General features: G+C 33.8%; 1 protein-coding gene across 2 annotated transcripts; it reads right to left on the minus strand.

Annotated features, from left to right (window-relative positions):
• Positions 1–11,479: 11,479 nt before the first annotated feature.
• LOC100247996 (uncharacterized) lies at positions 11,480–23,771 on the minus strand. Of its 2 annotated transcripts, none has more exons than XM_002279521.5 (9): positions 23,306–23,771; positions 20,970–21,409; positions 20,688–20,769; positions 20,425–20,500; positions 19,401–19,481; positions 18,035–18,171; positions 16,334–16,583; positions 13,037–13,100; positions 11,480–12,381 (listed from the first exon to the last, which is right to left on the minus strand). In XM_002279521.5, exons 2-9 carry the CDS (start codon positions 21,358–21,360, stop codon positions 11,735–11,737), a joined length of 1,728 nt encoding a protein of 575 aa, XP_002279557.2. In that variant the 5' UTR covers positions 21,361–21,409; positions 23,306–23,771; the 3' UTR covers positions 11,480–11,734. The 2 variants fall into 2 exon arrangements, with proteins under 2 accessions (XP_002279557.2, XP_019080721.1); XM_019225176.2 differs by having other exon boundaries at positions 20,688–20,760; positions 23,306–23,764.
• Positions 23,772–23,796: the final 25 nt, after the last annotated feature.

A 23,796-nucleotide genomic window follows, 5' to 3' on the forward strand; every position in this document is an offset into this window, starting at 1 on the left:
CTAGTCAAAAATTTCATTATCAATCGAATCAAGGCAGATCCAATTCATTGGCAAATAAAAAATATATTTTAACTTTATTTTATTTTATTTTTTATTTTACCATTATCAATATAAACTTTCATGTTGATTATTTTATATGTTAAAATGAAAATAATGTATTTTAATAATATAGTGGAATTGCTATCTTAAAAAAAATGTTAAATTATTATTAAACACTTAAGAATGAGAAATGATTCTTTTATTTGAGGTGATTCATGTCCTTTTTATATTATATTGAATTTTATTAACAAAATAGCTATTATTCTATTTTTGTATATTAACATATATAATTTTATTTTCTTATAATATGTATTATATTTTATACTATATAATATTTTATATGGTATTTATATTCTATTTATATATTAAGTAATAAATTTCATATTAAATTAATTATTAAATATTATATGTTATATGATACATGATATTATATGCTACATTATGATATATCATAATGTATTATTATATATTTTATTAAATATTAGTAGTAAAATAATATATTTAGCAATCTATTAATTCTTACAATATATTTCTATATGTTACCATATGTAACTTTATTATCATATGACTTGTATTATAATATAATGGTCACATATTATAAAGAGATATTATAATAATTCATATCATAAACAATAAATTTCATATTATACATAACTATTGTATCAATATAAAAATGGGTAACTCAATTGTATTAAAATAATATTATAACTAACCATTATTATGTGAATCTCATATGCATTTTACTAAAAAATTTATTAATCAATTTGCATTTAATAAAGACAAAAAAAAAATATAAATAACATATCTTTGACTAGAAGTTTACAACCTTGGTTTATATGATAACATGTCAATGTACAATATTCATTTTCTACACCAATCCAATGACTTTAGCCCTATGCCATATTTAATATAACGAAACAAAAATTCTAAAATAAAATGAAAACAAAGCGTTATGTATATTAATTTAAATTTTATATAAATAAATAATCAAGTTCAAGTTGCTTTAAGTTGAACCCAAGTTTAGTTTAGGTTTATATTTTACGCAGGTCTAACCTAAGTTATGAATTATATTGTCATTAGGTTAGACAAAATTCAATTGCTCATGTTGTAATCTTAATTGAATCTTCCATCTATTTTTAATATAAAAATAATAATGATATTACCCATATGATTGGATCTTTTAAATAGTGTATCATTTTATATATGTATATTTGTTAATTATTTTGGTAAATATTAATATTTATATACAAAGTTGCAAAATTTTCATCAAGTTGGAGAGAGATATCATTTTGAACATATTTTGTTTGAATTTATTTATTTTTATGTAAAGTGCATAAAACACATTTTTAGTTTTCATCAAATTGGAGGGAGAACGTCAATTTGAACAAATTTTATTTGAAATTTTTTTCCTTTCTTATGCAAAGTTCATAAAATACATTTTTTTTATTGGTTATACCAACTACTTAATGTTTCTATTGACAAATTAGGAAATGTGTGTCTATTTACATTTATATTGTCGATTATGGTTCATATTAATCCAAATCTAGAAGAAGCTAAAAAATAAAAATAAAAATAAAAAAATAAGGAATAGCATACCAGAAAATAAAGCCACCTTCACTTGCCAATATTAATATTGACTACAAACCTTATATATAGGTTATGAGAAAATAAAGGCTTATCTTAATTAGGAAAATACCCAAGAGGAGGCAGGGCGGAGGGGGGTTGTGAATTGGGTTTTAAGCAAAAGAAGTACAAATATAAACAAATAAAATTAGAGAATTCAAATTCAAATTTTCTAGTGGTTCGACACCCCTTGCATATGTTCACTCTCCTCAAACTCCTAACTGAGTGAGGGTTTCATCACACTTGAAGTTTCAACCAAGCTTCCAACACCTTTACATTTGGATTCCGACTCCAATGGGGTCTTATACAATCCCTTCAAGTCTCTATTCACTTGAAGCTTTTAACACTCACAAAAACACTCAAGTACAAATTTAAACTTTTCAACCTAACTCAATAAAGGATTAAATACAACTCAAATGCTAGGAAGAATCATAAGAGTGCACTAAGGAATATGCACGTGGAGATTTAATGCACCAAGGAAAGAATGAGAACTTTTGAGTCAAGAATAGGTAGGTAAACAAATAAATGCATGTGTACTTATGGTCATAAATGAAGTGGACCTCTCAATTTATAAGTTTCTAGCCTCGAGAGCCAAAATGCCAAAAAGTAGTATCAACCAATTGACTAGTCGATAGACAACAAATATATGACAAGTGACCGTTAGGCTTCGACTGGACCTTGATTGAACCTTGACCAGGGAGGCATATCCATTGACCAGGTATGAAAGGCTACTAGAAGATAGAGAATATTTTTTGCATATCTTGACCGGTCCTCAATCGAGAAAGCGTAATCGGTCATCTGATACCCTAATCGATTAAACCAATTGACTAATACCTCAATCGATTCACCATTTTTGGCCCAAAAACGTATTTTTTCTATTCTTTTCACTTCTAACAGTTATACAAGGTCTTTAGGTCAATGAGTATGTCAAATTTGAAACGATTTGCCTAAGATTCATTTGATAAAACTCGAGTTTTAATGGAAATATAACTTTAATGCATAAGTTGAATTTTTAAAGATGCATGAAAAGATATGAAAATCCTAAGTACATCCATGCATTCAACTTACATATGTTTCCTAAGATTAAAAGGTCTTCCATTTGTCTTGATTTTGTATCCATTGAGTTCTTTGATGAATTTCTCGAATATCATTCTGAATTTCCAAACTAAAACTTAAAATTCTTTATAATTCAAACTAATTAGCAACTTAACCATGATTTGTTATCATCAAAATGTGATTAGGAGAACCCTTAGGCTAACAGATAAGTTCTATTATAAAGGCAAGTCTACCAAAAACTACCAGCCTAACAAAATTATGTACTTAGAAAAAATGACACTTGCTAATTTAATAGAAAAACCATTTATCTATCTATATTTCATTGATTGTAACACTTAATTCAAAAATATTGTTTATTTAAACATGCAAAAAATGCAAGATTCACTATAGACAAACTTTGATAGAATGCATGTGCAAAATGAAATGAGAAAATGTTGTTAAAAGATTAAGGAACAGAGTATACAAAATGTTGTAATTCCAATATGAATTATTGTCTAAGGTAATATTATAAGTATGTTGATTATGGAATAGTATATAATTATACTTGTTAGAATTCTCAACCTCTTTATTAACTTTAATATTAATAATATAAGTATATGCTGAAATTTATAACTATTTGTGGAACTTACGAAGCTACCTTAACTTTGTTTGATCCTAGGGGTGCAACTTGGCAAGTAGGCAAGTTAACTTGTCCCAACTTGACTTTCTAGGCATGTTTAAACAATTATTTTTAAAACTCAAGTAAGGCTTTGATTAAGTCTTTTCAATCTGAACTCAATTTGAATTAAGCTTGGATCAAGGTTTGAAGAATTTGAGCTTAGCCCAAACCTAATTTAATATTTTTGTAGTATTTATAACTTGTGTAATGACAATCATTTTCTTTATCTTCTTTTTAGATTTTTAAGGAAAATATCAAATTTTAATTTTATCATATACTTTTTATTTTTTGAAAGATGTATACATTTATTTTGATTTTTTTGTTATTATTTGAAAATTTTATCTTAGTCACTATTTAAATTTTAATATATATAATGATTAATTGATTAAAAATGATGAAAATATCCCAAATTTGTAAAACTAACCTTCCCTATTTTTGAACTTGAAGAGTAACCCATTTTTGACATAAATACCCTTCAACATTTTCATTATTTATATGTGTATTTTAAAAGAAAGGGTTACTTTTGCAAGACAAAGATGAGGGCATTTTTGTCAAAAATGGGTATTTTTTAGGTTAAAAAAAGGTGAAGGGTTAGTTTTCCAAAGTGGGGAAGATTTCATTCCTTTTAATCAGTTATCTATAAAAAAAAATTGTGAATAGATTTTGAATTATATAACTTGATAAACCTTTCTTACTTGAGTCTAATCCAACTAACTCAAACTCAATTAGAACTTAAAAAACCAAGGTTGAGTTGGGCTTGGATTGAATGCCTTAGTTGAAACTCAAGTTGGATTAGGCTCAAATTTGCCATTAACCTAACCCAAATCACCCAAGTTGCAATCTTACTTAATATTGTTGAAAAAGTCATTGGGTGTCCAATAACCGAGTTTATAGAAATAAGTACAATATTTTAAACTTCTAACAAATTAAGAAGAAAAAAAATGTTCTTATCTAACTTGATCAACTTGGTTGTCTATGAAGGCATGAATAGTATGTTTTGCAAAGGGTTTAATTCGATTCTATAAGAACTTTAAGAAGTCTCATGTTTTCATTATGAAAATTAAAAAAATAAATGACACAACTTAAATGTCAGCAATGTTCATTGCAAAAGAAGTTTAGGCATTTATATCTTTGTGGTTCATACTATGTCCCAGTGGTGTTTTGTTTTGAAGCATAAGGGTTGGAAATCTATTTGCAATAAAGACTGAAGCTTGAGAAGCTTCATCCCATAACTTGGTTGGTATAGAGGCTTGAACAAGCAAAGTTTGGCCATTTTCTACTATATGCATGTGCATTCTTTTAGAAGAAGTGAAAGAAAAAGGTTTAGAGTCCTTTGAATAAGTTGCAGATCTGAAGAAGAACCATGAGAAAAGGTAGACCTGTTGAAAAAATTTGGATACAATGGAGAAAGGAAACACTTCACACACTCACTTTGATACAATAAAACTCTCTTGGATACAAAATAAGAACAAGAAGAAGAAGAACACAAGAAAGGCTCAAATAAGTTCTTGGAACTTTGTCCAAAGACTCTATTTCCTCCCACCTCTAGAAATCTTTTGGGAACTAAATGGAAATAGTCTTGGGATTGATCAAGCCTTTTCACTTTTATGCATGAGATTTCAAAAAGAAGAAAAGTCATATATATAGCACTCTTAGGGTTGAAAAAAGGTTAGAAGGATGAGAAAAAACTCATTGTCTTCCTCAATCTCTTCATCTTTGTAACATTCAAAATTAAATCATATGTTTAATTCACACATTAAACATGATTTAATCTCAAATGTGTAACTCCCTTACACTTAACCTCTTAAGTTTATAAAGTTACAAAGATGAGAAGACTCATTGTCTTCCTCAACCTTTCAAGTTTTGTAACATTTCAAAACTTAGTCATGTGTTTAATTCACACATTAAAAGTGTAACCCTTCTTACACTTTATTTTCCAAAAGTTATTTTCAAAAGTGTAACTCTTCTTACACTTTATTTTTTAACCAACAATATATATATATATATATATATATATATATATATATATATAAATATAACAATCTCCCACTTGGTTAAAAATAAACATAAACCCTTATAACCTTAACAGTGAAAATGCATAAAATAAAATATCTTTCGATTTGAATTTTACCTTAGTGTAATTGTCACAAAGCTCCGTTGAAATCCCAGGTTGCTTGTAGCATTGAACCAGTTATTCCTTGTAACGAAACTGGTAACAACACACACACTTCCACTAACCACACGAGTGCCCATTATTTTCTTGCTTAGCACTTTTATGGTCATGTGCTCAATCCATTCATGAACTTTCTTGAAAGAAACTCCAACTCTCATGAGAGGCGACACCACCCCTAAGTTCACATAGGTGAAATTCTTCCAACATCCTTGTTACCTTTAAGATGTTTGTCACACATAGACTGAATTTCATTAAAAGCTTTAAGCTTAACCCTCCAACGGTAACAACCAACATTAATCATCACAGATGGAACTCACATGTTCTAATGCTGCCACAACCCACTTATCAATGACTTGTTTTTACCCATTGAACTTAAGACTAGTCATTTCGTAGTATTAAGTTGGGTTACCATCATTGGTGAGTTTTATTTAAGGAGTTTTAGTCCCATCCCTCTAGATGTTATCCTTACTAAATCTCTTGTAAGAGGTTTAGTAAAAGGATCCGCCAAGTTTCCACTTAACCTCACAAATGAGATTGAGATGATTCCATTTTGAATCAATTGTCTTACATACTCATGTCTAATGCTTATATGTCTAGACTTCCCATTGTACACTCCACTGTACGCACGAGCTAGAGTGGCTTGACTGTCACAATGTATCGACACTGTTGACACATTATTTGCAGTAAAAGGGATGTCCATCATGAGATCCCTAAGCCACTCAGCTTCTTTTCCAGTTGCAGCTAGAGCTATAAACTCTACCTCCATGGTTGAGTGTGATATACAAGTCTGTTTCTTGGATCCCCAAGAGACAGCCCCACCACCAAGTGTAAACACCCAACCTGTGGTAGATAAATTATCTCCCACACTCGATATCCGGCTTGCATCTGAATACCCTTTAATTATAGCAGGAAACTTTGAATATTGGAGCTTAGTTCTTTGGTATTCTTTAGGTAACCAAGAACTCTACCAATAGCTTTCCAATGTTCCACGCTTGGATTGCTAGTAAACCTACTTAGTTTACTAACTGCAAATGAAATGTCAGCCCTAATACACTGAGCAGCATACATAAGACTTCCAATTGCACTTGCATACTCAAGTTGAGCCACCGATCTACCATCATTCTTTTCAAGTTTTATACTTGAATCAAATGGAGTATTAGCATCTTTAATCTTGAGATGACTAAATTTGCTAACTACTTTCTCAATATAGTGGGTTTGGTTCAAAGCATAACCCCCACTATTTCTTTTCACTTTGATACCTAATATAGTATCAACTTCTCCAAGATCTTTCATCTTGAAGGTTGAGGATAGAAACCTTTTCGTTTCTATTATTCCTCTCATGTCATCACTCAAGATTAACATGTCATCCACATTTAGACACACTATGACCATATAGTCATCACAAGTCTTAGAATATAAGCACTTGTCCACATTGTTGTGTCTAAATCCATCCGAAAGAATAGCATGATCAAATTTTTCGTGCCATTGTTTGGGAGCTTGTTTTAAACCATATAATGATTTGACAAGCTTACACACTTTGTTTTCATTCCCCAGTAGAACAAAACCTTTCGGTTGTTCCATGTAGACCTCCTCATTGAGATCCCCATTCAAGAATGCCATTTTGACATCCATTTGATGAACAAATAGATTATGAATTGATGCCAAAGCAAACAATATCCTAATCGATGTTGTTCTAGCCACCGGCGCATAGGTATCAAAATAATCAATACCTTCTCTTTGTTTAAACCCCTTAACTACTAATCTAGCCTTAAAGGTTTGAATCATGCCATCGGTGTGATATTTCCTTCGAAATACCCACTTGCACCCTATTGGTTTAGATCCTGGTGGAAGGTCTACCAATTCCCATGTTTGGTTGGACATAATTGAATCCATTTCATCATTGATAGCCTCTTTCCAAAAAGCAACATCTCTAGAAGCCATAGCTTCTTTGTATGTTTTGGGATCCTCCTCTATTTGAAGTACTATAGGAATTTTTCTTATAATATCTTCTCTATTTCCTTCTACTAAGTAAAAGGAAATTCTTTGAGAGTCAATCTCATCCGATCCCAACACTTTCTCTTTTCTAGCTCTTTGGCTTTTCCGAGGCACAATGGGTTGCTCAACAACCTTTGAAGGTGTCTCCTCTTGAGACTCTCCAACACTAGTAGGTACTTGAGAATTGCTATCACTCAACAAATTCTCAAAGAACTCTACCTCTCTTGATTCAATTATCACATTAGACTCCAAGTCTAATAGCCTATAAGTTTTGCTATTTGAGGCATATCCTACAAATGCACACTTAATGGCTCTTGGACCCAATTTTGTTTTATTTGGATCCGTTTTCTTGCAATAAGCAAGACACCCCCACACTTTGAAGTAACCTATATTAGGCTTACTTCCTTTCCATAACTCATATGGAGATATCTCATTTTTCTTCATAGGAATTCTATTCAAAATATAGCAAGTAGTCAACAAAGCTTCACCCCACAAATTGAAATTCAATTTAGCATGCAATAACATAGCATTCACCATTTCCAAAAATGTTCTATTCTTTCTCTCCGCTATGCCATTGTGTTGAGGTGTATAGGGTGCGGTGCACTCATGTATTATGCCATATTCTTCACAAAAAGAATTGAATTCACTAGAGAAATATTCACCACCTCTATCACTTCTAAGCACCTTAATATTTTTTCCTAGTTGATTTTCAACTTCGGCTTTGTAAACTTTAAAGGCATTGAAAGTTTCACTTTTGTTTTTCAACAAAAACACATAGGTAAATCTAGAACAATCATCTATGAATGTAAGAAAATACCTATTTCCACCTCTTGTTAACATGCCATTAAGTTCACAAAGATCACTATGTATTAAATCAAGCAAATTAGATGATCTCTCAACACTATGAGAAGGCTTTTTAATCATCTTTGATTTAACACATATTTCACACTTTTCAAATTTCTTGGTATCACAAGCAATCAAACCACATTTCACAATCCTTTTAATAGTGCTTAAACCAACATGTGCAAGCCTATTATGCCACAAAATTAAAGAATTTGAATCACACATATAAGCGGAAGTAGACGTCATTTTATTGATATTGTCATTGGTACTAAGTTTGATCATCCCATCACAAGAATACCCTTTTCCCACAAAGTTCCCCGATTTGGTTAAAATTAGCTTACCGGATTCAAACACCGCTTTGATACCCGGTTTGCCAAGCAAATCCCCACTAACCAAATTTTTATTCATATCGGGGACATACAATACATTTTTAAGGATAACCTTTTTGCCAGAGGTAAAAACAACTTCAATAGTGCCCTTGCCAAGCACCTTGGATTTTCCTTCATTGCCCATTTGAACCTCTTGATCTCCCTTTGCATCTTCAAAGGTCTTGAAAAGAGATTTGTCATAGGTAACATGAACTGTGGCACAAGTATCATACCACCATCCTTGCACCTTTCCTTGGACAACGCACACATCGCTTAGTGTTGCAATGATCTCCTCATCAATTGCATTCACCACAACCCTTTTTTGGTCCTTTCGGAACCTACACTCCCTAGCATAATGCCCGGGTTTTCCACACACAAAACAAGGACCTTTCTTGCCCTTAAATTGCTCTTGATTTTTCTTGGGGCTCATATAATTTCCGGAATTCTTTTTGTTGTTGTTATTTTTACCTCTAGGATGATTGGCCTTTGAAATCGCATTGGCTTTGTTAGTCCCACCATTGGACTCTTCCACCATTTTGTCTCTTGATCTCGATTCTTCCTCAATGCGAAGATGTTTTTGAATCTCTTCCAAGGAGTAATCTTCACTCTTGTGGAGAATCATCTTCCGGTAACCTTTCCAACTTGATGGTAATTTAGCCACAATAGCACCAACTTGGAAGGCCTCCGGAAGTTCAATTTTGAGAACTTTCAACTTATTCACAATTACTTGCAACACATGAATTTGTGGTAAGAGAGGCTTTTCATCAAAAAATTTGAAATCTATGTATTGAGAAATAAGAAACTTTTTGGTACCTTCTTCCTCGGCTTTGTACTTGTTTTGAAGAGCCTCCCAAATCTCTCTCGCGGAATTGGTGTTGGTGTAGAGATCATATAGCCTATCGGATAAGGCGTTCAAAATATGACCCCTACATATGAGCTCATCCTCCTCCCTCTTCTTCCTTGCCGCCACCACTTGAGGTGTGTCATTTTCCTTTGGTTCCGGTAATGGTGCCAAGGTAAGATCAAGGATGTAGAAAATCTTGAGTGCTGTGAGAAGGAATCTCACCTTGTCTTGCCACCTAGTAAAGTTGGAACCATCAAAACGATCCAACCTCACAAGGTCTTGGTTCATAATCTTGATAGTCTCTCCCTCCATTGAAAATAGAGTCTTTGATTGTTGAAAAAATTTGGATACAATGGAGAAAGGAAACACTCTCACACACTCACTTTGATACAATAAAACTCTTTTAGATACAAAACAAAAACAAGAAGAAGAAGAATACAAGAAAGGCTCAAACAAGTTCTTGGAACTTTGTCCAAAGACTCTATTTCCTCCCACCTCTAGAAATTTTTTGGGAACTAAATGGAAATAGTCTTGGGATTGATCAAGCCTTTTCACTTTTATGCATGAGATTTCAAAAAGAAGAAAAGTCATATATATAGCACTCTTAGGGTTGAAAAAAGGTTACAAGGATGAGAAAAAACTCATTGTCTTCCTCAATCTCTTCATCTTTGTAACATTCAAAATTAAATCATATGTTTAATTCACACATTAAACATGATTTAATCTCAAATGTGTAACTCTCTTACACTTAACCTCTTAAGTTTATAAAGTTACAAAAATGAGAAGACTCATTGTCTTCCTCAACCTTTCAAGTTTTGTAACATTTCAAAACTTAATCATGTGTTTAATTCACACATTAAAAGTGTAACCTTTCTTACACTTTATTTTCCAAAAGTTATTTTCAAAAGTGTAACTCTTCTTACACTTTATTTTTTAACCAACAATATATATATATATATATATTTATATAAATATAACAAGACCTTGGAGCTTTAAGCTTTAAGCCTCCCTTCCAGAAGAGTCATTTTTGTAACCTGGTCTTTGACAAAACAAAAACATAGATGAAACTCAAAGTAGACACTGTTATCATTGGCAAACTTAGACACAGATAAGATTTCTGATAAGTTAGGAACATGAAGAAGAAGAAGGTTTAAAGAAAATGATTTTGATGCAAGGAAAGGTGATGAAAGACTTGAGTGACCAACATGTTTGATAAGTGAACCCTCACCATTACTCATAAACTAATTCTTGGCTATCAAATTGTTTGCATCTGCAGTAAGATGATTTGTAGTCCCAGAATTTGGATACCAGTTGGTGCCATAAACTGACTCAGGAGTGGCAAGTATTGCTAACTTCTGAGATCTACCATTGTTGAGTCACTCATATTGAGAGTAATCTTCATGAGAAAAATCTCCTTAAAATTGAGTAAGATTTCCTTGAAACTGTCCTTGGAGCTGTGAAGGATTGGCGAATAATTGATCAAATCAATAATAACACTGCATGACCAAATGACCAAATCAATAATAACACTCTGTAAATTAAGATAGTTTATTAACATTGGGGACATCAGATACAAAGTGTTAAACTACTAAGAATAGGTGATACATCACTGAATTCCTCCCATTTTCCACTTGAAACCTGCCCTACTCTGGCTCTAATTAAATTATAAAGAGCTGCATCCAAGAGGGCTGCCTCACAACCACAGTTATCAAAATTTAATTTTTGAAAACTAAATTCTAATAACATGAACAATTGGAGGGGAAATGATGATAAAGCTAAAGTTTAGATTTAGGGTAATACAAAGGCATTTTTCATTGTTTTCTTAGTTCTTAGAATAATTTATAACGAATTCCAATTACAGAGTCAGCACAAAAACAAAAGAAAAAAGAGAGAAGAAATCCCAACATTTACCTTATCTGTTTTACAAAACATATCCAGAAAAGTGTTTTAAGGTGTTACTACCTCAAATTCAAATGACAGGTGAGACTTGTTCAACAATCAGGGAACTATTGAACTAAAAGGGTACATCTTTCACCAACCAATCTAATCTCATCAATGTACATGTCTAATTTCTGTACATAAACACCCTCTACTTGCTGGTCTTACCAAGAGTATATCCACAGCTTCTTTTACATTCACCTCCTACTATGATATCGATGTTCATCATGTCTATGCCTATCTTTATTACTCCAAGATGATGAACCATTCCACCTGTCATCAATATTATTTTCGTAACTGGCTGAACCATAATTATGCGGTGAAAGTCGACTGCTTGATGATGAATATGATAAAGAACTATATGAATTATAACCTAATGAATCTTCATGGACCAAAGAGCTCCTCCCACCTCTGTCAGATAGAGACCTCCCAAAATTAGGGCTTCTAGGTCTCGGAATGTTACCTCTTGTACTGTAGGAAGTGTAACTAGAGTCAATGCCACCATGCCTTGGTGGGTAACTAGACCTGGGGGGGCTGATTTCCATGTCACTATCACAAGGCCCATCATCTCTGTAATCCCTTGACCACCTTTGCTCATGGGAATTCCTTCTGCTGCTAGGTTCATAGGAATGGTTCAATCTGCGGTGTGGTCGGCTCCCAGCCGCCCAACGTCTTTCATCTGCATTCTTTGGAATTGGTGCATTTATTCCTGGAAATTCAACACTCATTTTCCTCTGGGGCTCAAGATACTCTGTTTCAAGAATTTCTCCATCCTCCTGCTCGTCCTTCACTTCTTCATCTGCATATATTGTGATCCCTGATGGTTGCTCCTCTTCTTCCGGATCTGAAAAAATGTCCACCAACGTTATTAATCACAAATGAAGTTTGAATTTAGATCACATAGACCTTCTGCCAAAGCAACAATCATAAATCATGCCTGTCAGAATTTGAGAACAGGGCACAAGGCCCCTCCTGTCCACTGCATCAGCATGATGACCGTCCGACATCCATGGAGATTAACACATAATTGCAAATTTCATGGAATTTATGCATAGCCCTAACATTATGTGAAATTAGCTCATAACATGTCACAAGAGTTCCAACTCCCATCCCCATATACTTTCATGGGCCCTAAATTTGCAGAGCACCAGCAATAGGAATTTATGTTAATCCCCATATATGGAGCACAAAATAAATTATCCTGGTTTTTTCAAGTCAAAGACTAAATCTCCCAAAGAATCATAGTCCAACCTTGATCAGCCACGTCTCCAAAAGATGATTTGCGGGAGAGAGTGTTGAAGTATAAAGAGAAAATTGTGGATTTGGAGTGCAGATGTAAGAGAATGCAGGAGTGGACAGTTCTTTTGCCAGTATGTGTGCAGTGTGCCTACCATCTAAATGATAAATCATAAAACTGATAATGGAAAACCAACAGCCAAAGAAATGCATCCAGAACAAGAACAAATTAGGTAACTATATTTATGGTAAAGTATCGTCACCTAGATATCCTGGTGGGTAACCCATTTCTCGCATTCGGTTAAGCCAAGGAGGTGGATCAAGCTCCTGCATAACACATGAAAGTGTTTCAACATTAATGAGCCTTGAAACACAAAAGGCCAAATTCCACTGCAAATTGGAAACTTTGGCTACCAGATTTACAGTTACCGTTACAAGCCAACTGACAAATGCAATTCATCCATTGTCACATAATTAAAAATAGAAGTCAATAGTTTCATAAATAACACTTGATAATGGCCATTACGTAACAGAATCAGAGGGAATTGGAACTATCATGATGGCTAAGACAACTCTACCAAAGATTCATTACATTAACAGCCTCTTTGTTACCATTTTTTTTTTTTTGACAGGTAAAGTAAAAGATCTATTAAAAAAGAGACATTAAAAGAGTGACTCAAGGTATACAATACCTATACGCCCACCGCCAAACTTGTCAAAAAAGGAAAAGGAAACAATCACCCAAACAGGTTTAAAACAACCTTAACTAGAGTCCAACCAATCAACAAAACTAACTAAAGTTAGAGGGTGATCAACTATAAACAACTTTGCCTTTGACTAAAGGGAAAAAACAAAAAAATATTTTAGTTTTTGGATCGAAAGCACGTCATCATCGAAAGCCATTTGATTTCTCACCTTCCAAACCGTCCAAAAGATGTGTAGAAGAGCTACTCTCCAAACCTTCTTACGCTTTCTGCCTACAAACAATCCATGACAACTGAGAAGAGTCTCTCTAACTAAAGAAGGAAACACCCATGATACCCCCACTAAAGAAAATACCAACTCCCACAAGACCCTTGTTTTAGTACAATGAAGAAGAAGGTAGTCTATAGTCTCTTCCTTCTCATGGCCAAAAAAACATCTATTTGCCAAGGCCTGCCCTCTTTTTTTAATTAAATCCAATGTTAAAGCTTTACCCCATGTAGCCTCCCAAGCAAAGAAGTTAATCTTGGGCTGCACCCACATGTTCCAAATGCAACTTGAGGGGAACGAAGAAGAGTTGCCCTACTCTAAAACATTGTAGAGAGATTTGACCAAGAATTTCCCACTCTTTATTTCAGTCCAAAGCACCGTGTCTTCCATGTTACGAGACACTCTCTTCCCATGCAACCGCACGAAAAAGCTTTCCACCTCTTTAGCTGAGGAGTCCCAAAAATCCACCAACCACACCTCCTTATCAACAACTAAAGCAAACAAGGACGGAGGACACGCACAAAGGAGAATCCCCACACCACTCATCCCTCCAAAATCTCACCCTTTGCTCATTATCCACTACGAAGGAAATCCTAGTTCTTACAAGATGCTAGTCCATCCTTATCCCTTTCCACAACCCAACACCATACACCTCTTTCATCTCTCGAAAGCACTATCCTCCACTTTCTTCCTCATACTTCCCTCAAATCACTTGATTCCACAAAGCACCTCTCTTATTTGCGAACCGCCAATTCCATTTGCCAAGAAGAGCATTATTTAGGGTGGAAAGGCACTTGACCTCTAAACCCCCTTTCTTCTTACTTAGGCACACCAACTCCCATCTTACTAAATGTGGTTTCCACTCCAAATTCCCACCTCCCCAAAGGAAGTTCATCTGAATATGCTCTAGCCTTTGTCTAACTGAGCTGAGCATGGACAACAAAGACATAAACTTATCAAAAAAATAAAAAAAAGACATAAAATAAATGGGCAAATTTGACAATGTGCTTCAAATTAGGGTCGTTCTCCCTCCTTTGGATATGTATTGTCTCTTCCACTTAACCAACCTTCTATGGAACCGCTTTTTGTTACCATAAAATCACAATGGCCATTACAATCAGTAAATCTATTTGAGGATGCTGCCATCCGAAGGAAGAATAAAATGGTTTTTCAACCTCATTTTCTTCTTTCTATTTTGATGTCAAATTTTTATGCTCCAAAACCTCTCAACCCTTTTTTTATTAGCGTGCATTAAATTAAGGACAAAATAAGCAAAGCCTTCAGTTTTAATCAAGTATCTAACCCTTCAAAGGTCAAAATATTTGAGGTAAGAAACCTAAGTGTTGTATAATCTTTGTTGTCTTTGCTTGATTAGGAGTAATATTTCATGTATAATGTTAGGGCTAGAGCCCAAATTGCTCAATGGTTGTTATTTGGCCCCTGCCACCTCACAGCTTAAACTTATAGATTATTTGGTAGCTTAATATGGTATCGGAACCTTGGTTTACATGAAGTCATGAGTTTGAACCTCACCATTGATGTTTATTTCCCTCATTTATTAAGCCCACATACAAATCTAAAGACAACTGCCATGAGGTAAGGTGTTAAAGCCATAGCCAAAATTAGTTTGATATGCATAGCTGGCCCCTGTTACCTAATAATTTATGTTTTTGGGTTAATTGATAACTTGTAACCAAATTCTAGCTTCCTAGAAGTTTGAAAAATAAGATTTCCAAGGAAAAGCAAAGCTTGTGTCTCTTGGCATTTGGCAAATCAACCTACCAATGCTTCACCTACAGAAAAATACCCAATTAGATTCATGTTTCTTTAAGGATTTTTCTTGTTTTGAGTTTTATAATACTAAGATCAATGATTTGAATGCCTATCAAGAAATATTAAGTTATTAGAACAAAATCTAAGTTTGATTCTTGTACTATGGGATATTATAACATTATTGGTTGACATTATAATAGTCTTGACTAAATTTAATGTTTTTTTGTTGCTTAAATTTTGCAATTTTTTATTTGATGGGTTGTGAATGTTAATGCAAACCCGGTTTGATGATTAGAAAAAAGCTTCAGTCAAATTGATTGCTGTTAATACTTTTCTACGATTTTGGACAGTCATTACCAAACGAAGGATGAAGAAAGGGAAAAAAGAGAACATATCTTTCGGTTAGAAAAAAGTTAAGAGAAAAAACTAATTCATCCAGGAAAACCTCTAACCCACAGAGATGATGGGTATCATTGCATATCAGTTTATCTGCTGAAAAATGTTATGCCCATGTTTTCAGATATAAAAAGATAAAAGTAAAAAGTTCTTTTGGGACAGTTTCTGGGGAAATTTTCCTAAATAAAAGTTGTATTTAAATGTATGTTTGACATAAAGAATGATTCAGCTGTTTGAATAACTTCATAAGTAATGCAATTTAGGGAATACATATCCAGGATTCAAAATTGTAGACATAAGAGTCCATGCACATGCAAAGAGTAAAATCTTGTACTCCACTGTAATTAATGCCCGCATAGAAACATAACTAAAGAAAACAAAGACAGCCTTCTTCTGTAGAAAAGAGTGAGTTACATTACCCCAAGGCCCAAAAGCTCACGTGTTTCAACCCCAAGAGCACCTGGCCTTAAACCATCATACCTTCCACCAGGGGAATTTTGATAATATCGAGTTGGGTTACGAGATCCAGGATTCTGATTACGTCTGGACTTATGTTGTTTGCGAGCATTATTAACAGCAACATTGTCACGGGGCTTTGGGCATTCCTTCATAGAATGATTGTAGGAACCACAATTGAAACAACGGGAAGCATCTATTATTTCCAAGGCTCTACAAATAAGCAAAATATAAATGTAAGGAAACATATCATATGTATGAGACTTCAGCAAGACTAGTATATCATACATACAGAGGAGATTCTCCAGAACAAACATGAAACTGCATGCTCGATAAGATAAATATCCAATCAATGGAATGAAGTACTCCAGTCTGCAAAATAGAGCTTCACAGGTCTGGAATGTGTCTCACTATGATAAGGATCCAAACCATGTTCTGGGAGGTTGGATCAAGGATTTCAATGCAGAATAGGCCCTTGTCTATCAAACAGTAAATTTCCAAAACACTTTTGCCCTCTATTAACCGAAAAATTAGACAATACCTGAGCTCAGTCTTTGTACATTGCATTTCTCCTAAAGCACTTGACAATGTTATCAATCATATTTATGGCATCATTATCACAGACAAGTTTGTCATGCCCCCTAAAGGGTTAAAAGGGCTATGTAGTTTCTGTTTACTAAGCAAACCTGTGGACAAAGTTTTTGAGATAGATGAAGTTCCCAGAATCCTATTTTTTGTTACTTTATCTTCTGGCAAAGTTTAGTTTATTTATTACTTTTTTATTGACTCTATTGATGGTCTGTGGGAGGCTTAAAGCCCATTGCTCCGACTGTTGTTGCTTGGAGATTGCTTGTATAACTCCCATGCAATGTGGGGGTAATGCCTCTTATTGATGTTATCTTACAAGGTATTACTTTATTTAAAAAAAGAAAAATACTTTTCCTTTTGTACTTACATCCACAAAAAGATAATGTGCTGAACATGATGACAGATATCAACAAAGGCAGTAAAATTATCAAACAACAGAGATCATCTCTTAGCACCACACATAAGTGACCAAAGTGTTCAACAGTATCAATGTGCTCCAAAACCAATACCAAAAGACCTAACTGATAATATATATATATACACATACAAATAACAGAGATGGAAATGCATTATATCTAGAGTAAATCACAAGAAAACCTGCAGTTGTGGAATGCAAGATCTGGTCAAAACAATAAAAATTTGAAAATTTGTGAATAAGTCAACAAAAGCGGGTGAATATTTGCACTCATTGCATTAATGAACACAAGAATAACAGCCAGAACAGAAGAAAATCATTAATGTTGTGCTTTTTTATGAGTTTTATCTGCTCATAAAAACAAGGAAGCTGACAATCAACAAACAAAATTTGTTGTAAGCCACATTATGGAACTCCAGGGATGACGATATAACACCAACTTTGATCTCAATCATCACTGAGATGTTTTATCGATTTAACAAATTTATATGTTCTGAATAGAATTTACAGTTTACCCAAAAAAAGTACATAATACATGTTTTGAGGGAAAAAAAAAAGGTAAATAGATCTAGCTCAGAAAGCCATAGGATGATCTCATTTATTTTCCAAATCAATCAATGACTAAGTATGCATATTAATAAACAAAACAAATAGCATTTACCCCTCTGGTTTACTCTGACCATCCTCTGAAACCAAACCCAATGCAAATCCACGATCATAAAGGGGAACCGAATCACCATCCAATGAAATAAACTCCTTGTCTTGTTGTTTCCTTGTTTGGTTGTCTACCCAAAAAGACTGCAGGTCAAAGAGTACTAAAGGATAAAAAAAATCTAAAACCATAAAAGAACAACAAATTGTGAAGAAAGACAAAACAAAGTTCCTGCATTCGGATATCATCAAATTCCTAACAAATGAGAAAGTACAAACTGATAAAACATATCAGTTTTTATATGGGATTCATAACACCTGGGAAGTTTTGTTCCAGGAACTGGTTCTCCTGGATTGATGTAGCATTTTATTTTTACTTTGCGTACATATGTAACAAGAACATGTTTTCACCATGAGATGCCCTCAAAAAGAAATGAAAGCTTTCCAGAACAGGAGGTTTTCCAGAGAAGAAAGGTAGGAGAGCTTAGCAGCAGGTTCCATGATTCTATAACTAGAAAGCATGAAACAAAGATTTAATGTGTCTGACACCCTTAAATTGTGTCTGATATAAAATGTTGCAATCAAACCCTGGTTAGCATTTGTAATTTCAATATAATTACAATTTACAAGAGTGTTTTACTCCTCTTATACATGTACAAAATAAGATACTTCTTTTAATCAAGTAAAATTGTAATTTTGTGTTTAGAATAAATGCCAACAACCTTAAACATAAACCTAGTACTTATGCATTGAAAAATCAGTTCCAAAAACTGTGGTATGTGTTCATGCATGTGTAATCATTTCTCTAACGTTCATCATAACATGCATGCATTTCATTTTCTATTTAAGGTTTGAATTTTGGATACAAACACCGGTATCAACTCCTTATCACATATTAAAAAAAAATTAATCCATTCCTCATACATTGGCACATTTTGCTTGATAATTCAATAGCTTCTTTCCAAACTATTTTCCTGGTGGATTTTTTGTCCACTCATATAACTAAAATTAGTTGGAGAAAACTTTAAGCACACATAAAATGCGGCTAGCAACACTAAATCTCAAGAATTTATAACCTCTAAGAAATCCACTTCACCAGACACAACAATATGCGTTTTAACCCAATAACTATGTCTCTTCAGAACAATACTTCAAAGAAGCTGATAAATGATTCACAGAATTTCATTTATGTCAAGTCATGCTTTATGAAGTTCTTACTCAGAAATACACAAATAAAAGGGAAATTAACATTAAAGAATAAAGCACAAAAACATTTAAAACTAACACAAATAAAATGATTCCTTAGATGAAACATACAAAGAACGCCCATAGTGACCATATGTGCAGGAGCAGAAATACATGAAAAGGAAACATACCACTGCAGAAGATTTATTCAGACCAACATGTAGCGCGGGAAAGTATGTCTTTTCACCAGAATCTAACTGTCCTTTAGGATCCTGAGAAAGTATATCAGATGGTTCCTTGAACAACTTGTAGGAAAAATGCGATCAACAAAAGAAAAAAATATATTGATTGCATAATATACTTAATATCCACATAAGAATTTCCAAAAATTAAACAGCAAAGGGTTCAGAACACACCAAATTACTTCCATAAATACAAAGATAGCAGAAGGCTGATCATAGATAAAACAACAATCTTGTTAAGGAGTATCTACTGGCCACAAGGCTTGATTTTGGGACGAGGTGCTGTAACCTAGCTTGTTGGACAGGGCACAGTAGATACCATTGGTTTTATGAAACTGATATACTGAATTTGTTATTTTTCCCCATCACTGATGTCAAGAAATTTGTTAGGCTGTTAAAATGGAAGCCAATTTTATGTTTTCATTATTGTAATTGTTTATGGCACTATTGAGGATGAGAGCATAAAAAACATATCAATGTGAGGTTACTACTGATCTAGGCCCACACCCACCAACTCTACCATTGACTAAAAATCAATTTTCATTGCTTAGGAGAAAAAAAAAAAAAAAAAGGAAGATTTATGCCTCAAACCTACAGGTTGGAGACCAATGGCCGAACTCTCTAAATTGATCAACCAAATTGGCTAAAAAGACTATGCAACTGCAGGTCTACACCATAAACCTCAGTTACATTAGATATTCTTTCTCAAAGGGTTTAGAGATATAAAGTTATTAATCAATAAAAATTCTTCATGAAAAGATTCTGGTGGAGGAAAAAAAAAATTCATTATTAACTTGCAGCAGTCACACTAATTCAGTCTGAGCATATAAACACATTCATATTCTAACAGCTTTGTTCTAATTAAAACAGACAAAAAGTATTTCTAATTAACAATAAGTGGAACATTATTCAGATACTAAACAAAACCAATTAAAAGCCACAGTTTTCACCTGTCAAGAGAAATGAGCCTTACATGGGATGAAGAAACATATTTAGCATGCCACTCTGACCACTGTTGTAATAGTTCCTCAAGCTTCCGTTTACTATCTCTGGAAAGAAAGTTGATTCAATTACACGTCAGCCATGAGACTAATTTCTTTAGTATATACTGCCTCTCAGAAAGTCCTTCCTTAAGGTGTACAACTGAACACCTTAAAAAGTAACCAAACCAAACCACTTATTTCATTTTATTTTGTCTTTTACACCTTTGTGAAATAATGTTTATTCCCATCGTACCTCGTTAAGGAATTATAAATTACATGCACCGACGGCTGCTGCTCATCAATTGTCAGTCGTGCTCTCTTTACACCTGATATAGCTGCCAAGTTGAATTATGGAAAACGTAATACAACATAAACTAGAGGGCAGACATTGATTTCCATAGACATATAACAGTATCATAATCATTCCTATCCAAGGGATGTCACAATCTTCATGTTGAAAAGCAAACCCCATTTGTAATACATTCCCAAATTGTAAGGAATTAAGCCAAGAATGTCAAAGGAGGAAACAGGATACAAGTGCCATCTATCATATGGTTGCCAATGGGACCTTCATCTGGAGCAGTCAAACAACCATTCTCAGTAGGCACTCCAGAGCTGGAGCTATTAATTAATTTAGTTACTACAATAGTTTCAGTCACTTCAACACTCCCTTGAGAGGTCAATTGCTTGTCAACCAAATCTTTGTCAAGGACAACTCCTGGTGTAAGTCGGCTATCCACCTTTTCAAAATCGACCTTGTTTTGCATCAGGCTCTCAATGTTCAGTTTGTCTTCTTTAACCTCAGAATTACTAGAACTGGAATCAGCTTCACCAGGCTCAGGATTAGAATTATGAAGTTCATTGTCCTCACTTCCACAAACAGAACCACTGGGTGCAGGGGGATTAATTAATTCCTCAGTTCCCATATCTGAATCAAGAAGTAGCTTTTGTGGTAACAAGACCACAAAAATCACACTGCATGAAATAAATCTTTGTTAGTGAAATAAACCTAAGTGTAATACCAATCTCATAGGGTATTATGAAGAAATTACAGCAACAACAGAGTTTAGTTATATATATATATATATATATGTATGTATGTATGTATGTATGCATGTATGTATGTATGTCCATCCTTTCAGATTAAGTTTTATCTTTATTTTTGGTAAATATCCAGGACAGTACTAACATAAGTAAAATGTAGAACTCACTAGCTATCATGGACCAATATAAATAACTGCTTTAAATAATGTGATAGGTAATACACATGCAATTGTGGAAAAGCATTAGCTGGCAAGATATGTTTTTGCTTCTTTTTAAAACATAAAAAGGAAAAAAAAAAAAAAAGATCATTGATAAATGCTTCTAGCAAAGCAGCACATATGAACCGACAAAGAGCAAAGTCTACATTTTTCAATATCATTTGAAAAGATCAACGACAACAATTGTTTTATCCTGCACCAGGAAAAAGCTTTGTGCCTTTATTATGCCAATACCAGTGAGCAAGATGAACACATATATTTAAGTACTCCTTTAAATTATAGGAATAAAAAGGGGCGGCAATGTGTAAGGTTCCATTTTCAAGTCCCAGAAGGAACAAAAAAGGAAAAAAAGAAAAATTATAGCAGTAAAAATGGGAAAACAAGACTTCACAAACCAAAATCATAATAAATAGCAAGTAAAATAAAAATCCAGTTTACTTATTTTAATTTCGACACATGGACATAAGGGCATCCTAATGAATGACATCCCCATAGATTTGATACTGAAAAGGATAATCTTGTATATCCCTTGGAACATATGCCATCATGAATAAGTAACAAAACCCATTGGGTTGTGGACTGTAAATCATGGCCTTACCAAGCCTAACTACAAAGGGTTTCTTGAGTTGACATCTCTTATCCTTTGAATTGGTAGAAAAATTCATTTACAAGGAAGTCATGAAAATAGAGAGAAACCCATTAAGATGTGGACTGCAATTTTCAGCGTGTCTGACTAAAAATGGTTTTATGAGTTCACAACTTGGCACCACTTGCATTCTTGGTTAGCAGGAAATAAGATTTTGGATACTCACCAACACAAAAATAGCCATAAGTTCATTACTAGGGAGAAGTTTTTGGAGTTTATAAGAATTCTAGTTTCAGAACAACTGCATATTCTATTGCATTGCCAAGGAAGTCAAAAAAGGAACTGGCCCTTGTGATGCCCTTGAAAAATTATAATGTTGCTTCCTGGATTTGAAGGGATCAATTTAGATTTGTCTCCCGAATTCAATCTACACTAACGAATGACTACTAATAACGCAAATTTGAACTCAGAAGAACTCACAATGAATAATTGATAAACCCACAACTTAAACAAGAAAATATATCTCATCTGAATTGCTAAAATTTGTCCCATTCTTACGCCATAACCCATACAATGGCCCCATAGCTAAAACCCAAAATCCCAGTTTATCAACTCATAATTTATCCGAAAGAATAAACCCAAAATCATAGAATACAGCGCAATTGAAGCAAAAGAGCACCTTCTTTGTCTACACACTATGTTTTCTATTGTAAGACCAATTATACAACTTGGGTCTTTTGGTGGGAAAAAAGTGTTTCAATTTAAATTCACTGAATTTTCAAATAGTAACGCTATCTAGGTACCATAAAAACCAATAAAACTTCTGTGGCCTTGCTCTTGCTTCCTAAAATAAAAAATATTAGGAAAAATCTAAGAAAGAACAAATCTCCTGAACCAAGCCAAACAGTTCAAAAGGGTCCTTATTTCTTGTTTCCCGAGCAATGAAAATTCTAATTCAACGGAAAAGCAACAAGAATAAAAGAAAAAGAGAATTCAGCTGTAAAATTCTTTCATTCTTCTTACCTTATCTCAGCAACAAACCGTGAGGCAAGGCCAAAGGCGGATTGAATCTGGGAGAAAATTTGCAGGAATTTGGTGGGTAAGAGATTAGGGTTTTGAAGAAAAAATCTCAGGAAAAGCTGAAACAATGATAGATCTCAGGGATTTCATTTGTCTATGGGCGGAGGGGAAAAGGATCAGATGCATCGCCGACAGGGTGTTCCATCATCCGGGGCAATCCTGACTTTCTATGTTACAATTGGCGGTACAGATTTATACGTGGCGCTTTTTGGGTCGTCGGATCAGTGGCCCACCGTTCTTTTGACCTTTTGACTATTCAATTTTAGAACAAACATACCAAAATGCCCTTGCCCATCTTTTGCCTCTAAGGAAGATGCGTCTCTGAATTTAACGGATCATAGACTACTTTATTTTTCTCTCCTTTTCTTTTCCCTTCTCTTTTCTGCTGAGTTTCAGGAACTAAGAACACAATTTGACTTTATGGACTTGATTTT

This window comes from Vitis vinifera, chromosome 14, assembly GCF_030704535.1.
Source record: "Vitis vinifera cultivar Pinot Noir 40024 chromosome 14, ASM3070453v1".
Taxonomy (NCBI): domain Eukaryota; kingdom Viridiplantae; phylum Streptophyta; class Magnoliopsida; order Vitales; family Vitaceae; genus Vitis; species Vitis vinifera.

Bases quoted from the DNA above. Each gene is read 5' to 3' on its own strand.
- LOC100247996 (XM_002279521.5), bottom strand. From the start codon at position 21,360: ATGGGAACTGAGGAATTAATTAATCCCCCTGCACCCAGTGGTTCTGTT. The intron at 20,501-20,687 runs GTACGATGGGAA...CTTTCTTTCCAG, and splicing joins ATTTATAATTCCTTAACGAG to AGATAGTAAACGGAAGCTTG. The intron at 16,584-18,034 runs GTAAATGCTATT...GCTTATTTGTAG, and splicing joins GGTCAGAGTAAACCAGAGGG to AGCCTTGGAAATAATAGATG.